The following is a 21037-nucleotide window of genomic DNA, read 5'->3' on the forward strand; positions in this document are numbered from 1 at the left end:
TAATTGAATTCTGGATTTGTGGCAACGCCGAGTTTTGTGTCTTCGATGAGTATTTGCTAAACCCAATTTGTGAAGCACACCACGTAATTTTAAAGTTTCGTTAGGGAAACTAGATTGGAAGAAACAACTTACTACTTCTTACTTCCTCTTTTGATCACAAAATGTCAACTGGAAATTATTTTTAAGCTCTTTGGTTCGTAATCGAAACGAAATCGTACCCTTTTGAAACTAACCCTAGGGACTATATCGCAGAAATTGCAAAACTCGAAACGACTAAAACATCGATAAAAAGAACCACGTGAGGTAAACTGCTTCCTAACCATATCATTTTGAACAGCAATCCGAAGAATCGACTCGGACTTTAATAACCCCAAATAACGATTTTGCGCAAAACCGACAAAGAGAAATTTAAGCGGATATCACTATCGCGTAGGTCCTCAATTTCCACGAAACCGTTTGGTTTTGGCGTGTACTCGCCATATATCCGAGCCAGATAACGACTATAACTGTTGCCGGCAATAACGATATATCGCGTACGCTGCCACAAACGGCAAATACCTGCCAAGAAACTTCCAGCCCGCACAATGCGTAATTATGCAGTGGGCACTACGTCGGAATCGATTACCTGCGACCCGATTAAGTCAAATTAACGCCTCGAAATCGGCAACGAAAGCCTCGGACATGATTCACTCGTTGCGACGGTTACTCGGAAACTTTTATCCCACTTCTGATGCGACAAAGACGCGTCCATAGAAATACATTTCCGTATTATATTCGTTTTACCTTTAGTATTGGAGATCTTATGCCGGTAAAGTTTTTACGCTTATCGAGTCGTAAAAGTTACCATTTTAAAAAGTTTTCGAAAAGTTTCTCGAGTCGCTACGGCGTCTAAATTAAAAGTCTTTCGGTGTTAGTCTTTAAATGCGGTAATTAGAACGCCATTATTTCGACGTTAATTTATTAACCCTTGTCTGTGCCCGGTCTTGCCGTATTTCTTGACGTCATCTTTGCTCGGGTGGGGGAGGGTTGCTTTTTTCTTCGGCAACAGGGTAGATAAGGCAATGAGTGATATTCGACTTGGGCGAGTAATATATTTTAGTAGGGTGAAGTTTTCCGCTGATGGCGCCTGCATCGGTGCTGGAAAAAGCTAGCCTTAATCAATATAACATTGAAACAGCCAGAAGTCAGAAGAGACTTTAAGAAATGTCTGAACAAAAACAAGACCCGAAATATTGAATCACGAGAGATAGCGCATCTCTCAAGTAACGCACTAGCACTTGACAGCGGACACTGAGTCAACACTCCGAAATGTTAATTAAACCAAATAAGACAATGTAACTTCGAAGTGTATATTTTAGTTTCATATTTCAATGGTAAAATTTAGCATGTTTAAAGTAAAACGCACTTTATTTTGTTTGGATCTAATAACAGTAATAGTAATAGCTTATAGAATTAATTGTGCTGTCCATTTCCTCCACTTTTCGCTATTTGGCAAGGAATTCTTAACATCCAAAAATTCTTGTTCGATATCGATTTTGCGATTTTAACACACTGTACAACCACTCGCCGATTGTGTTGCCGAACCATAAATATTTTACGCTGCAACGGTTATGTGCGTGGCCCCTTGTTCGCTTGGTTTTCATTTAGGTGACACCGGTTGACTGAAAGATACTAATGCAAAAAGAGAGTATTAGTTGCGCATTAGAGGGAGCCGTAACCATTACGATCCGTCACACTATGAAACTGCTTTTATTGCTTCGGTATTCCTCATCGTGTTTAATAAACATTGTTTTTTTTTCTTACAAGTGCAATAATGCGTTTCACAATAACTGTTGGGCTCGACTGTTAGGATCATTCGCCCATTGCCGACTTCCGTGGATGATTTTCGCTTTTGGTCAATGACCAACACGTACAAAGAAGAAATATAACCAATATTTGCTCAGCTAGCAAAAAACGATTTTGACCGATACCAAAAAAATCGGCTTCCCCCTGCTTCCACCGCGGACCATCCGGGCCCATCCGGCCTCCATACCGGCGTGAACAGGGAAGAACGACGGGGCCGACGACCATTATAACTTTAAAACATACACTGAACACTAAAAACACTAAGTCCACACCGATATCAAACCTTTGGGGATGAATACAAGGGATTCTTTCGGGAGCGAAAGGAGGTTAAACCGCCGCGTGCACAGAATCCTTTTTTCTTTTCTTAACTTATTCTTCCTCAATTTGCTGGGGCTGGCCGTCCGGTCACTACCATAGATAGCGTTCGGGTAGTTCGATCTCCTTGACGCTAACTCGATTCTTTGTCACGGACCATACGGCCATCACCACAGATAGAGTTCGGTAGTTCTATCCACTATCCACTGGTGGCGTACCGTCGACTAGGTTGGTAAGAGTGGTGTTTTCCCTCTAATTTTTTGTGCCCGTTTAACCTTGTTAATAAAACTGGTTCCCTGACCGTCCGGCATTTTGTACTTTTGTGTGACCGATTTCTTTTTAGAGCCGGTAGTGCTACCCCAATAAGAGGGGGATATGTAAATTGGTCACTAATTTGTGATTTCCCATACTTTTGGATATATTTGGAGTTTGAAATAGGAATCTTCCTTAACTAGGGATTTTAGATCCGCGAATCGAGGTAAGTTAATTTTTGGAAGCATTTGGTCACTTCATCCGTATTCCTTAATTTATGCCGATTTTATTTTAGACTTTTTTTTTCTTCCTCTTGCTCCGTTTTCCCGTTAACCTTCCACATGGTTTCTTCTTCCATCGGAATACCGAGGGCTTCGCTAGAGTTGATGTCTGTCTCATGCGTACGTGTTTGTTTGTCGAGTTTCCCCTGTTGAGTAGCCGGCTTTCCTGACTGACATCCACTCCATCTTATGGCTTGGTTACCGAGATAATACCAGACCGCCGGGTAACGTTTGGTAGAGCTTGAGGTTTGGATAACTTAAGTGCAGCGCCCTCCCATAAGTGGTCTGTTCCCTTCAAGAACTGTATGCGGAACTTCATTTAATTTAATTGAAAGATTGAACTAGGTGGCTTTTACTTGATGTAAATCCATTTATCAAAATAAATAAGAACTAAAAGTATGTTACCTACATTATTTTGCACCGCCAAAACTTGAAGCTGAGATTTGACGCACTCGCACCCTCCGGTAGGGACTTTTATATAACTTTTTGCTCAGTTTACATTATTTACTGTTATAACCCTTCCCCAAGCAGGAATTTGTAGGAAATAGATTATTGTTCGTGATTCATTTGTTTACTTCCATTTCAGGTTGGAAACTTGGGTCAATAAGTTTACTTTTTTTGAATCACCTTCCCACCTTCCGGGACCGACCGAGGTACCCTTCACCGCCTTCCAACTTGGGCTTTTATTTAGTAATCTTTTACTTGATTGATTTTTCTTGTTAGTTAGTGAGCTAGCCTGGGCATTGTCTTGCCTCACTATTAAATTTTAAAATTAATTAATTAATGCCTTTCTTTTTCACGACCCTAAGATTGAGAGGTAAGAAATTTTTTAGTTCCAACGCTGAAACATCATCTCCCACATTTAAAAAAATTACTATTGATAATACTGGAGATAAAAGTCGAGAAATATAGAAGCTTTTTCTTCATTCTTAGGCTTACGTAGAAGCTTTTATCTTTTCCAAAAGAGGGATTATCTAATTAAATATTGATAAGTGATCTAAACAGATTTCTAATTACATATTAGATTCTTCAAAAAACTATATAACCCAACACCAATCTTTGAATCTATCTTAGTTTCGTTATAACGAAACCTACTATCAAAAGTGAACCATAACGTTCTGTGATCTTTTCTAAGGTGTCATCTTTTTTTCCCAATTTGCACAATGTGTTTGCATATACAAACGTATCCACGCCGGAGAATTAACCAGGCGTACAAGGCGCGCGCTTTTAGAGTCTGGAACGTAGCAATAAACGACAACACAGCAATAAAAGAAATGCAGGTTATGATATTAACTTCTTTCCGTTTTAATAAAAATAACATCCACGCCATAAAAGCGATAGAAAACTAACGCGATGAGGGGCCGATGTCGCTTCGTACGTGCTTGCAGTGTCGCGCGCCAGCGGCGTGCGTCGGCGAGAGTTTCGAACCCCGGCGATAAGTGGTCCTGCGAGCCGGATACGACAAAAGCTTCCCAAATGAAAATAACTTTTGATCCGTATGATTAGTGTTAAGACATCTGCTCAATAACTAAACTGATTGTTAAGTATTAATACTGTCTAACTAATCGCGCAGACAAGTCCATTACTTAAGGAGATATAAGGTGACCAAGGAATGTAGACTATGAAGTTAGAAAACACGGTGCAACAGCTTCCAGTATTGATACAATACACCAGCTACAATGAACTTAGCAAGTCGTTAAAGTTATGATGAACTTTAAGTACAACTACCGAGCTGGATTTGGAGTCGGATGATTGGGGATTTTTTTTCCGGACGTCGTAACAGAAGTCGTCGCGCGCCGCTGAGGATCGAACCACGCCGTAATAACGACATTCGAAACACTGAAATACAGTCATAATTGCATTTTACGAGACACGCGGCGATACAGCCGGGAAAATCGCAGTGTATATCGCACAAAAAGCCGACGTACATTCGCCGGATAAGCACTCGAAACCGCTACCGGAAAAACTACAAAGGCCTTGTCTGTTATCTCGAGGGTTATTGTTTCATCTCCAGATGTACGCCATGCGATCGAGAGCCGATGAGATCCGGAGGTGGAGTGTTTTACAAACCGCAGCCTCTTCTACTCCCCTAAACAGAGAGCGAGATGATTAAATTCAAAACGTCTTGTTCCGGGGTAGCAAACAAGGCGCCAGACGCTGGAGAATTTGCCCGTACCGATATTAATTAGACAAGGAGGAAACGTCGTATGAGAGGCAGTTGGGGATGTAATCCGGAAACCAGGATAGTCGTGGACGATCCGACAATGCCGGTTAAAATGGGATCCACCAACAAGGTGTCCTTGACCTGATGATCTTGTTCGTTGTGTCACTCTGTCGTGTCATCCCCTCATCCTATAAAGTCATCGAATTTCATGCAAGTTGATTAAGGCAATCATGTAAGCAAAAATTGTGTTGTGTGTTGCAAAATTTATGTCACAAAGCATGTGAGCATATCTACTATTCCAATAAAGTTTCGGAATTTTATCACAAATTATTATCGACGTACCAAAACCAATTAAGGAAAAGAACGTGAATAAATCTAAGCACTTTTTGTCACATATGTGGCTCCGAACTATCCTAGTAATTCCCTAGGAAGTACGTCCCGAATCCGGGATCGATTTTAATTAGTTCACTTAGTATTTCGAACGCGGAAATGATTAACTCTCATTCGGAGCAATCGTTTATTCTCTTAGCGATGAAACGCACCCCCCAAGAGTAATACGAAACCAACTAGGGGAAGTAAATGCCGACAGAGAAAAAAAGAAAAAAACGCTAAATTGATGGTAACAAAAGAAAGGAGTTTATTAATACGCGGAAGCCAATTTTTGTCTCCGACATCGCTAAAAGCCCACCTACTATTACGTACAAATTATAAAAAGACCTATGCGAACCCGCCCACGCAAATTGGGGATGTAACGGTGGGCGAGCTCGGGATGCTTAACGCGCTAAGTTTTTTATTACCCTGTTCGGCTGTACACTCCGAATCAATAAGGACGTAGTTCCTTTGATGTTTCCGCGTCAGCCGCTCCAAAAAATATCGGCAAAGGCGAACCCTTTCCGCCGAAGGTGTTTTATTTTTAACAAAGCTTGGACCATTTGTAGGCTCCAGTTCATTTTTACGAACCAAATTTCTTGTTAGGTTAGGTTCATTTTATCTCAATTTCTAATAGCATTTCTGCCCTTGACTATATTCTGTTCTCTCATAGAGTCTTCTATATGCTATCTGAGGAGTGGTCAGATGCTTTGGGATTTTTAACATTTCGAATTTGGTTGTTTGCTGTTGATGGTTTTTGCAATTTCATTACTGTTTTGTTTCAAAAAATTAATTAAACGGTTATTTAAAATGCTGTTGCACTATTCAGTGCGTGGAATAACCAGTTATGACCGTTTTTACTTCAGTTTTCATGGGCAAGTTATACCAATCGTGAAATCACATAGCATTCAATTAGTCAGAACTTCTTCCGTGTATACCATTTTTCTTTATAACGAATTTATTTTTTTCTTTAACATTTTTTCTTTGTGTAAACTAAGCAACTTCGTCTGCCGTTCATTTTAGGCAATAAATAAACGAGACGGATGATGCCCTTGGAAGTGCTTGTTAGCCAGGACATTCAGTATCGAGCACAGTTGTATGAAAATTTCAATTGCGAAAGCCATAATAACACTGAAAGGAAGACTAACTGAAGCACTTAGGATTCTCAATAATTGAGGTTTTTTTTGGCGGTCAGCTCCAGCCCTCTCAAAATTCATTAACTTTTGCAGAATCAAGAACTGTATTACTCTGCACACAAGTGTCAGCATTATGTCAAGTATCAGGCTGCTACATGTCCTGATGGTCTTGCAGTTAGTTTAAAGGGTGGATATGAGGGTAGGAGGCATGATGATGGGATTCTAAGAGGATTCCAGCTCTATGACCAATCAGAAGAGACAACAAAATTTCCAGAACAACTTTTCATATTCTATGACAAAGCTTATGATGCTATCTGATAATGTGTCCATATCCAAATCGTGGCGATATAGCTCCAGAGCACCAACTATTCAATGAATGAGTAGAGTACGAGGTCTGCAAGAGGTTGATAAATTATACATGCTGGCTGCGAGTTTGACAAATTGTCATTCTTGTTTTTGCAGCAACAAAACAGCACAGACATTTAACATAAATCCTATAAAATTATAAGAACATCTACAATAAGACAAATTTGCTATATCTAAGTGGTGTAAAGGAAGATTTATTTCACTAATTAATAAAGGCACTGTGAATCACTTTTTTTTTTGGGTATAACATTTTCAATCAAACCCATTATCATCAAATTTTTCTGTTTCCAATTGGAATTTTTCTCTTTCTAAGAGTTGTCTATTTTAATCTACTTCCAATTCTTTCCTTTGTAACTCAATTTTGATTGCATTTTTTTTCCTGTACATATTCCATTTTTGATTTTTTGGTTTTGGTTTTCATTTTCCGATGTGGGCCTAAAAAGAAATATTATTTGTGAGCATGGATATAATAAATTATTTTAATTGTGAAATACAAAGTTTGTTCACGTGTTGCTTGTATTTCATTGTCTCACAGAGTTGACTCCACTTCTGCAATACAGGTCCGCAGATCTTCATCTTTAAAAAAAGCATCGCGATTCTCAAGAAATTCAGATTTCGAGATGTAAGTAAAAAATGCAGGTCAGTGCTGTTATACTGTACTGTAAATTTGTCACATTTGATTATGACATAAACAAAGACGAAGACTCTTTCACTTACTAAATAAACTTAGCGTAACTACTACCAGTTTTATTTAAATATACTGTTTCTGCAGGCTCTACCAATTTCCTGACAAAATTGTCCCTTAAAGCCTTGGCATTTTTATTTTTTCTTTTCCTATTAAAATAGAATGTATTTGACCCAGAATGTCCTGTAGTGACTGTTCGGTACCAGGTCTGAAAAGTTGTAAAAATATATTATTGAAGTGTGTGTTCAATTGTGAAAGAAACATAATCACTAGTGATAAGTTTGCAGCCCAAAACTAAAGCATCGAATTGGAAAAAATAAAATTTATTTACAGATGTAATTATTGATGATGTAGTCTACATGTTCTCAAACCCCTCCCACCGAGACTTATTTCTCTGAAATTGCTTTCTACCACAGCCCACTTAGTTGCCTCCAGCAAAATACACAAATATAGTCCTAAAAAACGTGAAAAAGAACCTCAGCAACAATGGGTTATGCTTGATATCTCTGCCAAAAATAGGACGCTACGCATGGGTACCGTTTTCACTATCGCTGTCTTCCGGCACTTTTCGGGAGCAATAACGATAAATGAGTCGTCAAATGTTGAAGTTGTTAAAGAGTTTTTAAAAGACAACGAAAACCCTCTGATATGCAAAGTTGATGTTTAATCTCTCAGTTTCAGTTTTGGAATTCTGAAAGTAAAAAAGAGTTTTGGTCGGAAATTAAGTCATTTATTAATTCCACAGGACTACCAGAGCGAAAAATTCATCGCCTCGATATCGGTCATTAAATCTAGCAGATATTTAATAAAATTCATGCCTGATTTGTGTTTTGATCAAATAGTTATGATAGTTATCTAGATAACCTGCCTAATTCCGATAATATAGGAACTTCGGCATTTTTACGGCAGTATTTTCTCAAAATGTGCCTCGATCTCGTTAAATGTTTCGGGAAAACGAGTTAAGTGTATGGAAATCTCTGTTTGGAAAGGAAATGAAATAAAGTGCAGGTTAGTGGGTAAAATGCTCCTCAATTTTTACCGTACTGTATTATCTAATAGGTATTTGGTTTTGACAGATCTATAGAATCGATCATAGCATACCGGGCTAGAAGAGCACTTACTAATAAAATAAGAAAACGTAAAGGTAAAAACACTGAATTAAAATTAGAAAATTAAAAAAAAAAAATTTTTACTATAGCCTCTGAACTCAAACTTTTTAATTTCATTTGCAAATCGCTTGTATCGATTATCGTCTTTGCAGGTTCTTTCATTGTAGTTTACGCCGCATCTCTTCTTGGTTAGCTCAAGTTTTAAAATAAAACTTGATAAAATTTGATAAATGCATCGCAAAAATGAAAAAGAATCCCCATATTTTCAATTCCCGTCCTTACTTTGACACTCTGTACAACGAGAAGGGTTTTTCTTAATCCTACGCCAGTGACGCCCAGACAAAGAATGACGCTTTGCAACACCGGCAAAAGAAATTATAGCTAACTAGACGAAATTCTTATTTCATCTGCAGTTTCGTTTATCTAACACGCTACCAAAGACTCGCTTGTTGATCTCAACGCTCATTTACCTCGATTTTCTCTTTGCTTTTGTTCCGCTCGCGAGGAAACGATTCACGTCGTTTTGTCTTTATGTGCGGCAGGCGAGCAACAACAGAAAAAAAATCAAAACGCTTTTAATGAAAGTACAGCGCGCGCTTACAGACTTTTAAGCATTACGAGCCCTGCCGCCGCCGCAGCGTATCTAAACGTCTGCTCACATTTGGGTCGGGGGCGCACTCCTTAAAAGCCCGATTTATGATTACGGCGGAGAGGGTTTAAGTAAAATCGACGCAACCCCGTAGCTAAATACAATACAATTTTTCAAAGAAACTTCCACGGGCTACTGCAATACTTTTTATAAAACTTCTGGATTCCTCCTGCGTCGGTTTTTGTTGAGTCGAACTTGCTGACGTTTCGCCAATCATCCTGTTGGCTTCTTCAGAGCCCTGTACTCGCTTTTATCTTATTTGAGAAGGTGAAGCTAAATGTGAGGCATAAACACCGTCTCGGATGACTGATTCGCATATTGGTGACTGGTAAAGACCTGAGTCGCCTTTAAGATTGTTAGGTTGCTTATAGATTTCTACAGACTGCAGACTGTGCTGTGCGGGGCGAGGTTTGTCGAAGGAACTTGCTACTAGAACGTGAACTTGGTTTTAAATTCTTTTTTTTTAAGAGTGTCTATCCCGCTTTTACCCTATTTTAATAATTTTAAAACAAGGAACGATAATTCAATCTCTCAAACTGCTTGAGGTATTGATATTGACCAAGTAGTTTTTTCATCCAGTAAAGTATCAAAATTTTATAATGTATTCTTCATTGTAATTTTTCGAAAACCGAGTTTCAGTTTTAACCCCGTGTATCTTTTTGATGACTAAGATTTAGCATCATATTTATAGAAGAAATATACAATACAATATACAATTTTATGCTCGGAGTTTAAATGTCTAAGGAAATCTACTAGGGATTCTCGACCAGGAGGCCAGGAGGCCCAATAATTATTTGTTCAAAGCGTTACATTAGATACGCAAGATATTCTGGTTAGTTACGACGTAGAATTAGTGTTTACTAAAGTTCCTATTTCTGAAACTCTCACTATCATTTCAGATATATTAAAATAAGAGAATCTAGAACCAAACTTTACCTTAATTGAAAAATACTTGTCTGGAAAATATTTTTCTTATAACAGTAAAATTTTTGAACAAACGTCGGGAGCAGCTATGGGTTCTCCATTATCACCAGTCATAGCGAATATATTTATGGAAGTCTTTGAGAATAAAGCTCTCGACACCTTCCATCTAAAACCCAAATTATGGAGACGCTACGTCGATTATACTTTTGTTATTTAGACTCATGGTCAAGAATGCGCGAGTCACTGAACTCAGATGAAAACACCTTACCTCTGCTCTTCTCTCTAATAATTTCCACATTAAAATATTAAGCATTCCATTACAAAATCACAAGCTTCCAATAGCAATGAAGCCGAAAGCAATCTCACACTTGCCACTGTTGTCCTTCCTTACATTCAAAACATCACTTACCAAATATCAAAAGTTCTAAAGAAATATAACGTCAAAATCAGATTTACCACTTGTCCAAAAATCTCTCAACATCTTCGATCCGTCACAGAAAAATATCCATTTGAGATGCCAGGAGCTTACAACATTCAAAGCATATGCAGCAAAGAATACATTTGAGAGACCGGACGAAAAATATCAACTAGATCGAGACGGTGTTTATGGCCCTCATTTAGCTCCGCCCCCCCTCAAACAATATAAAAACAGGTACAGAGTAAATTGCGAGCCAGTTTCAGTCAAGCTCTGAAAAAGCCAACAGGAAAGTTGATGAAACGTTAGCTAGTTCGACTCAACAAATCTGACGCAGGAGGAAGCCAGAAGTTTTGTAAAAAATAAATACAATACAGTTGACAATGCAGTATGAGGAGACTCGAAAAATCAGGGTTCATGTGTTTTATAAATTCAGGACGCGTATAATCCGAGGAACGCCGAATATTCCACCCTCGCCAAAACACGCATCCCCCAACGCGAAAGGGTTTCGAACCCTTGTTAACAAAAACGTTTTGCCCCAACTAATTCGGGACGTACTGTTCAAACTTTGGTGGAATCGTTTTGATTCCAACGGCGGAACTTTTTTTTACCAGCGACGACCCTGAGTATCATAGAGAACTTGTACTGGAACCAAAAAGCAGTGGTACGATTTGAGGTGTCACGCAGGGATTCTATTATTCAACCTTTACTCAGATATGATTTTCAAATAGGCCCTACAAGATAAAGAACATGGAGTGAAGATCAACGGCAAACTGATTAATACTATTCGGTATGCCGACGACACGGTCATCTTGTGCGATAGTATCCAAGGCCTTCAAGAGCTGTTGGATTGCGTAAACACGACAGGACGGAGCATGGGTCTAAAAATGAATGTCGCTAAAACAAAATTTATGGTATTCAGTCGCCAACCACACGCCGGTCCATCCCTACATATAGACCAGCAAAACATTGAGAGAGTTACTCATTACAGATATCTTGGATGCTATATCACAGAGCAAATCTATCCAGATAAAGAAATCAAATGCAGAATAGAAACAGCTCGCACAAGTTTTATGAAAATTCTTCTTTCTTCTTCAATGATAACTTAAACCTCAAATTGCGCCAAAGAATGATCAAATGCTATATTTGGTGTGTGTTGTTATACGGCGCTGAGACTTGGACTCTCAAGGCCAATGCTATTAATCCCCTGGAAGCAGTCGAGATGTGGTTGCATAGAAGAATGCTCCGAATACCATGGACCGCTCTGCAGACCAACGAAGCAGTTTTAAATAGAGCAAGCGCCTTCCGTGAGTTATTTAACACAATCAAAATACGAAAAATATCGTACCTGGGGCATGTTCTTAGAGGGGGCCGCTACAAAATCCTTCAACTCATAATGAAAGGCGAAATCGAAGTTTGCAGAGGTTTTAGAAGGAAATAAATGTCATGGCTAAAGAACATCCGCGGAATACGCAGTGCCGAACAACTATTCAGATTAGCCGAAGACCGTGATCAACTCGCCAATGTGATTGCCAACGTTAGGGGGACCTAATATGGCACCGAAAGAAGTTTTTTTTTGCTTTATAGATTTATTTATTCAAATTTGTTACTTTTTTTAGTTAGCCTATAAACTTTAATTTTTTATTTTTGTTACTAAGTTTTATTAAATCTGTTGAAGTGTGTAAAATTTTTACGTATTATGTATTGAAATAGGTTTTATTCGTATATCTGGAGTATTATATCTTTAAAAGTGTCTTTGCTATTTAAAAAATACCTAATATTGCCAACAAGGGACCTAATGTGGGCATATATATATATATATATATATATATATATATATATATATATATATATATATATATATATATATATATATATATATATATATATATATATATATATATATATATATATATATATATATATATATATATATATATATATATATATATATATATATATATATATATATATATATATATATATATATATATATATATATATATATATATATATATATATATATATATATATATATATATAAGTAAGAATAAAATATAAGATAAATTACAAACTTTCCTTACTTTTTATCCTAGAATTGATATCTGAATAAATATATACAGTCGAACTTCGATAACTCGAATTGGTTGCCAATAGCGTCAAAAGTAGGAAATGCGTGTTTGTCTTGATTACTCGAACTTCGATTACTCGAATATCTTGATAACTCGACCGAAACATTTGGTGCCGACTTCGATAAGTCGAATTTTGTCGGGAACCCCCTAATTACGACCGATCTTAACCTGTCTTTTTAACGTATCTATGCAAGCAGTTCAGTTTCTGTGCTTGCTAAGTTCCCTTGTATGAAAATACGAAAAATATCGTACCTGGGGCATGTTCTTAGAGGGGGCCGCTACAAAATCCTTCAACTCATAATGAAAGGCGAAATCGAAGTTTGCAGAGGTTTTAGAAGGAAATAAATGTCATGGCTAAAGAACATCCGCGGAATACGCAGTGCCGAACAACTATTCAGATTAGCCGAAGACCGTGATCAACTCGCCAATGTGATTGCCAACGTTAGGGGGACCTAATATGGCACCGAAAGAAGTTTTTTTTTGCTTTATAGATTTATTTATTCAAATTTGTTACTTTTTTTAGTTAGCCTATAAACTTTAATTTTTTATTTTTGTTACTAAGTTTTATTAAATCTGTTGAAGTGTGTAAAATTTTTACGTATTATGTATTGAAATAGGTTTTATTCGTATATCTGGAGTATTATATCTTTAAAAGTGTCTTTGCTATTTAAAAAATACCTAATATTGCCAACAAGGGACCTAATGTGGGCATATATATATATATATATATATATATATATATATATATATATATATATATATATATATATATATATATATATATATATATATATATATATATATATATATATATATATATATATATAAGTAAGAATAAAATATAAGATAAATTACAAACTTTCCTTACTTTTTATCCTAGAATTGATATCTGAATAAATATATACAGTCGAACTTCGATAACTCGAATTGGTTGCCAATAGCGTCAAAAGTAGGAAATGCGTGTTTGTCTTGATTACTCGAACTTCGATTACTCGAATATCTTGATAACTCGACCGAAACATTTGGTGCCGACTTCGATAAGTCGAATTTTCTCGGGAACCCCCTAATTACGACCGATCTTAACCTGTCTTTTTAACGTATCTATGCAAGCAGTTCAGTTTCTGTGCTTGCTAAGTTCCCTTGTATGAAAATACGAAAAATATCGTACCTGGGGCATGTTCTTAGAGGGGGCCGCTACAAAATCCTTCAACTCATAATGAAAGGCGAAATCGAAGTTTGCAGAGGTTTTAGAAGGAAATAAATGTCATGGCTAAAGAACATCCGCGGAATACGCAGTGCCGAACAACTATTCAGATTAGCCGAAGACCGTGATCAACTCGCCAATGTGATTGCCAACGTTAGGGGGACCTGATATGGCACCGAAAGAAGAAGAAGTTTTTTTTTGCTTTATAGATTTATTTATTCAAATTTGTTACTTTTTTTAGTTAGCCTATAAACTTTAATTATTTATTTTTGTTACTAAGTTTTATTAAATCTGTTGAAGTGTGTAAAATTTTTACGTATTATGTATTGAAATAGGTTTTATTCGTATATCTGGAGTATTATATATTTGTTCTTAGTGTCTTTCCTATTTAAAAAGTACCTAATATTGCCAACAAGGGACCTAATGTGGGCAGCTTTAAATTCATCAAGAATTTATATAGAAGTTATCTTTAATCTCGAATATCTCAAAAAGCAAGTAAGAATAAAATATAAGATAAATTACAAACTTTCCTTACTTTTTATCCTAGAATTGATATCTGAATAAATATATACAGTCGAACTTCGATAACTCGAATTGGTTGCCAATAGCGTCAAAAGTAGGAAATGCGTGTTTGTCTTGATTACTCGAATATCTTGATAACTCGACCGAACCATTTGGTGCCGACTTCGATAAGTCGAATTTTGTCGGGAACCCCCTAATTACGACCGATCTTAACCTGTCTTTTTAACGTATCTATGCAAGCAGTTCAGTTTCTGTGCTTGCTAAGTTCACTTGTATGACTTACTAGTTAATACTAAGACATTTTTGGATTTTTGCATTTGTTTGATATGTCACCAAAACGTACTTTAAAAGCTATGTCTGTTGATAAAAAAATCAAGGTCATAAAAGAAGTGGAACGTGGCTCAAAAAATAAAGATGTAGCTGTGAAGTATGAGATTTCGACAAGTACAGTGTCTACAATTTTGAAAAATAAACATTCAGTCAACACCGCAATGGAACGTTTCGAAGAAAACAAAAACAATAACATTACACTAATGAATTTCCAATTGTTTTTAAAAAGCCGGTTTTGTCAGTATTCTGAATAGGAAGAAGAAGATGAGATTCCCTTGATTTTCCTAAGTGAACGCCTGAAAGAAAAGAGTGAAGACGAAATCCAAACAGAAATCGAGTTTAAAGCTTGGACAAACATTAGAAATATAGCAGAAGGTAGCACCATCAACGATTTTATACATGTGAATGAGGATATTGTTACTTCAGAGTTTCCTACTGATGAAGATATTATCGAGTCCTACAGATCCGAACCGGTAGTTAAACATCGAAGATGACTGCGAAAGTGACACGATGGAGGAGGAATTGGAAGATAATTCTCAGCAACCACCTTCAAATGAATTGCTTGAAAATTCGTTGATTGTCTTGCGTTCCTATTTGAAAACCAGTGAATACACAACCGATTCCCTCTATGATTGTTTAAATAAAATTGAAGCTTTTGTTGAAAACCAAAAATCCGATCCTCAGTCACAAGTAACTGACTTTTTTTCCAGTGAAAGGGTAAACTTTAATATGTATATGTGCATACATACTATGTTTACATATATTGGGTACATATACAATACATTTGTATGTACATATATTATGTAAATACATACATACATATGTACTATTATTTCATAATTTTCGTTTTTTGTTCAAAAATCATAGATATTAGGGCATTTATGTAACGTAACCCCCATTTTTAAAAATGAATGAATAAATGTTCATTCACAAAAAAGTACATGCATTTGTAGTTTTTATTGATAACTCGAAGTCTTGATAACTCGAAATTTTCATGTGTCAAATCGCAGTTCCGCTTATCGAAGTTCGACTGTAGTGTGTTCCATTTGAAAATCTTGAAATTTTGTTAATTGAATTGATTGAGTAATGTATCATCTCCTTAGTCTATGGTTAAATTTTCGTTGCAATACCTGGATCAGTGGCGTCACAACACAATTTTATATGGGCCAATCAAAATATGAAAATAAACACATACCCCAATTTCTGCCTAAACTATGCAAAATTTGGATAGAAATTTCATCACAAAGTTTTTTTAAACACAAAATCTATCGCGTTCCCTTAAAATAAAAAACCTACTGATTGCATAGCCTCACGCGCTAATAGGATGTTATCTAGACTGCAAGGGCGTGAACTAATACGACAGGATATCGCTGGAAAGTACACCTGCTTAACGCCTGTAATGGGCCAATCATGAAGTATCTATAGTGCAAGGGCGTGACCTAATATCGGAATGCGGAAGCTGTGGGGGCGTGGTGTGAAGTCAGACGCCCACCCCGCGTGGCTAATTCAGTTACGACAAGGATGGGCTCGAAAACATTCGTAAGCCGTAATTATGGCGAAACGGGACCTCGCTGAATCGAATAAATTACGTCAAAGTTATATATCGTTTTGTTTAATAAATGGCACTCGAGCGAAACGGAATCCTTTCTCGGGACGTCTTCGCCGGTTAGGAACGCGAATTCGTCTCCCTCCGTTCGAGGGTTGCCATGTTTTATACATGTTATGCCTCGGCGATTTTCAGTTGTCGCATTTGTCTTGTCGCGGGAATCGAGCACGATCCCGCAGCACCGCGAAAACGTCACGGGAATACGCAATTTAATCGGGTTTTTCGCAGAGCGGAAAACTATTTGTTTCGTTGGACGCCGCGGTACAGGGATGAACGATCAGCGGGATAGTTTACCAAACCATTTCCGATGAGAAAATTAAGTTTGAGGTTTCCTCATCGGCGTCCCGCCTACCCGCGATCTCCCAACGGAAACTTTGAGATGTAAAATCGTAATAATCGCAACGACACGTTTCGCAAGGAAGAACTCGCAATTTTCTAATATCCATTTATGGTCAGGAAAAAAAAAGGTGAACAACACTTTCGTGCAAAGTGGACTTATGGTTGTATAACATAGTGTCATATTAAACATAAATGAAAATAAACAAGATTGCTTTTGAAAATTCGTCGTTGGGCTGGGCAAGTTTTATTGCAAAAAGAAGCCAATTGGGGTTTTTTTCCTTGAGGGACGCATTGTTTTTCTATCGTGCTCCTGCGGACCACTACGGAACTTTCGCAAAATCGATGGAATTATATTGTGTACACACCCTGTATAAAGCGTCGTTTACTTATCGCCGAATTTCAAAGTCACGACAAACTTTGATAAATATAAACAATTGTACAAGTAATAACGATTTCCAATGATATTATTCCAAGTATCTCGCGCACCCAGTATGATCGACGAAACTTGAAACTCTCTCTCCTCACAATTTATGATACTGTTTGAACCAGATTTTTACAAATTTTATAGTTTATCATTCGCGGCCATTAATTTACAAACATAAACGGCCATTTTCAGGGTCTTTAGATATTTTTACCAATAATCGACACACCCTGTATATAATTGAAAAATTTACGGATATGTAGGTTATAGCCCTGGATTTCCCCACGTTTCTCGGTCCAAGAATTTTTCCAAAATACTAAATGGTTCTTTCTGAAACCATGCAGTGCGCCGTAATAATAAATGACGTCATCGCGTCCTGACTGAACCTGCGGTATAGTGATTTTCATGCGGATTTTTTTTAAATATCTAGAGCAGCGTGTGTGATAAACGAAAACCGTAAATACAAAAATTGCAGCTCTTGATGCTGCCTATGCCACTGTTTGAACGGATTGGCCGTATTTTTGCGATTTTTGATTCGCGTTTAATAATTTACTCTGGAAAAGAACACTTTTCTAGATCTTTTAGATTTTTGTCTATAATTGGAAAACCCAGTATATATAGTGCTGGATCTTCTGCGTCTGCTGGTTAAAGAATTTTGACGATCCGATGAATGGTTATTGGAGAAAAGCATGTTTTTCTGGAAGCCAAAATAACCACAAAAAAATCAGTTTAAAAAAAAATACTTGGTGAACTTTGATTGCACTCAATTTGCACTATTTAAATGTCGGCATGGACTTTTATTTCTCTGCTAAATTTGTAGTCGATATCTTCTAATTTAGGACGCTTAACAGATTTCATATATAGCATCTGGAACACCCTTCACAATAGGTGAAAACCTTAAACACAAAAGTTTTAGCTGTCTATACGGGTTAAATCGTCATGTAAAAGAAATTAATATCTGAAACACTGTATTTTAGTTATTGCCGATTTTTACTATTAGGAGTACCCATTTTTCAGTTTTTTTGAAAATGCGGCCCACCCTGTACATTCTTCAAAAATTATCAAGAATAAAATTTTTCAGAGCCAAATCTTGCGCGTCTTCTCGTTCAAGAATTTTTTCGCTTCAAATTTCGGACACTTATCATGTTTTGGTTAGGAGCAAAATTTGAAACGTGTAGTTCAAACCGTTGCGAAGTTATCGTCGAAAAACGGACAGACAAAAAAATATTTTTTTTAGTGAGGAGCACGTATACTTTAGAAAAAATCGATTTCATCGATTTTTCGAAAGTAACAAGTGCGGTTTATTAAAAAAAATCAGAAAACTACATTTGGTCCATTTTGCCGCCGTAGGAAGGTATATTTCGACCAAAAATATAGTGCTTTTACAACCGACCACGTGATTAAATTTGACTACTGTTTATTACTCCAAAACCACAGCCAGCCCCTTATAGAACACTCCTCCGAGCAGTCCCTTAGCTGCAACAATTCCAGGTCCATCCTAGGAATTTATCTACCTACAATGTTTTCAATCTTTTTCGCCGAGCAATTCTCGAAATATGTACATAAAAAAAAATTGCGGCGCACCTTGTACATTTTTGAAAAATTGTCAACAATAAAAGTTTATGCAGCCAAATCTTCTACGTGTTTTCGTTAAAGATTTTTTTCAGTTCCATTAACAGTTTTGGAGAAACGATCTTTTCCTTAGACCCTTGCAAACACAGTTTTTTTTTTTGATACTTCCCTACCGGAAGATATCGTCGAAAAACCTTGGAACAGAGAACGGAGGAACGGAGAAAGGAGAACGGACAGACAAAAAAAGTTTTTTTTTTCGATGCTGATTCGATCTGTACCAACGGCTACGCTGTACGATGCACCATTATCGAGATCTCGAGTGAGGAGCGCGTATACTTTCGAGAAGAATTGAATTCATCGACATAGAACGTGATAAATTGTTACTTTGTTTTTTTGTTACTAATTTTTTTATGTACATGTTTCCAGAATTGCGAAACAGATTGAAAACAAACAGCGTAAGTTTTGCTATACATATAAATACGTCTAACCCCAAACTGCTTCAAAGCCCTAAGCCGCGGGTATGGTTGCTCATCAAATGATATTTCTGGAACAGCAGTTTCCGAAATTACAATGACCAATTGGATCGCCAACCTTCGACCCTCGGAAACGGTGGATTAAGAAGAGGAAGAACGAAATGATGCGCACTCGTAATCCTAAAATCCTGTAGAGTACGAAAACGAATTTGTCAGCAACGGCACACGACCGGGACAACCGAGCATATAAATAATTTCAGTTGAAATGCGACTTCCAGGTCCCTTCTGGCGGCGCATATTGGACGGGCTAAAAAATACGCTTTCGTGTCGAAAACATATTTCGTACCGTATAAAGTAATAGAGAGGAAAATTTGCCTGGCAGTGGGACCGAAATGTAGGACATTCGTCAGCGCCCGTGGAAAGTGCGCCCGATCTTTTTTCCGATGGAAAAATATCGTTACTTACGGGCGACAACCCGCAGAAGCGTTACGAAAAGAAAAATGTTAACGCTTCACGCATCGTCGTCGGCTTTTAGTCGATAAAACTCGTCTCTTATTGTTTCCGCGCCGTTATTAAAACCAGAGGTCGTATTTCCATAATAAATCCCCGGCCGCGTATTCGGTTTAAAGTATCTCCATTATAAAGGGGTTGACCCATTACCGAGTTATTAATTTTTGTCTGGTTCGGCGAGTGTTTTTGAAAACAGAAACCGACCTAAACCCCTGGGGGACAATATCTTGGCGCTTTCCCCGAAGGGAGCGTTTATTTTTAACTGCGTTTATCCAGAGTGGCGCCGGTTTTAAATTTCGAAATGAAAAATGGCGGACATTAACAGTCGCTGAATTTGTTTCAGGTTTACTATACGGTGAACGCGTTGCAGTCGTCTTTTCTTCTCCACGAGGAACTGTCGTATTTGAAGAACGTTTCGAATCAGTCGCTGATAGATCACGACATCACTTCAGAAAGTAAGTTACCTTTCGACACAAAATCTTCGACAAGAGCTTAGTATTCGATTAGCTTACCGGGTATCATAGCCACCTATCAACCTATCGCCAGTGGATCCAACTCAAATAGCACAAGGACGCATAGCAACGTCCTCGGGACATAGCCTATATAGGGATATACCGTTGCAGCTAAGGGATATCCTTAAGACGTCGATACTCACAATGCTAACTGGAACGTCCACAGTATATCAAATGCGTATATCCGAAGGATATCCAGCTATACTAGTTGAGACGTCGTTGGTATATCCGACTGTGTGGATATAGAATATTATACAGACATTCCAATGGACCTTACTTAATATTATTTCCAACAGCCTATGAGAAATACTGAAAAGGTAATGTCCAGTAGTCCAATTGGTTGTACGATTACAAAAATTCTGTCCCACTAATGAAATCAACCTATTGGGTATGGTTGGTGAAGTCATCACTGGAATAGCAGGCGATATTTGAAATGCACAAGCTTTTCCAATTAATATTAAATCTTTAATTTTGCTTTTGATGGTAAAAGTGAAGGACTACCAATTGACACCATTAATAGAAGACATTTTATACACATCTGACTTTTTTCTATTGTAGATATGAAAAAATTGTAGGCATACAATACAGCAAAAATATAGAACAACCTAAGCTAAAGTATCTTAAAAATAGAGTAAGATACTATTTCTTGAACTGAACTCTAAAAGAATAACTAATATTTGACAGGTTTTCTGTCATTCTTTGGTGAAAGTAGCCCTTTTCAGCCAAGCAGCTATTGAATTCTCACACTCTTTTGATTTTTGTGATGTGTTGTGTTGATAGTACTATCATGAAAGCCATCTTATATGCTAATCTGCACGATGATATAGATATACATTTATGTATTTCATTCCATTAAATACAAACTTTATTAAACTTTCATCGGGAAGATCTCTTTCATGAGAATAA

At 37.2% G+C, this 21037-nt stretch overlaps 1 protein-coding gene across 1 annotated transcript in view; it reads left to right on the forward strand.

The window, feature by feature from the left end:
• Window positions 1–21037, forward strand: part of LOC132707631 (uncharacterized) — a 92905-nt gene that overhangs the window by 64855 nt on the left and 7013 nt on the right. Inside the window, exon 3 of the mRNA XM_060679544.1 lies at window positions 19963–20074. Coding sequence (XP_060535527.1) covers window positions 19963–20074 — 112 coding nt within the window. The remainder of the gene's footprint in view (window positions 1–19962; window positions 20075–21037) is intronic.

This window comes from Cylas formicarius, unplaced genomic scaffold (genome assembly GCF_029955315.1).
Source record: "Cylas formicarius isolate icCylForm1 unplaced genomic scaffold, icCylForm1.1 PGA_scaffold_9__14_contigs__length_23061073, whole genome shotgun sequence".
Taxonomy (NCBI): domain Eukaryota; kingdom Metazoa; phylum Arthropoda; class Insecta; order Coleoptera; family Brentidae; genus Cylas; species Cylas formicarius.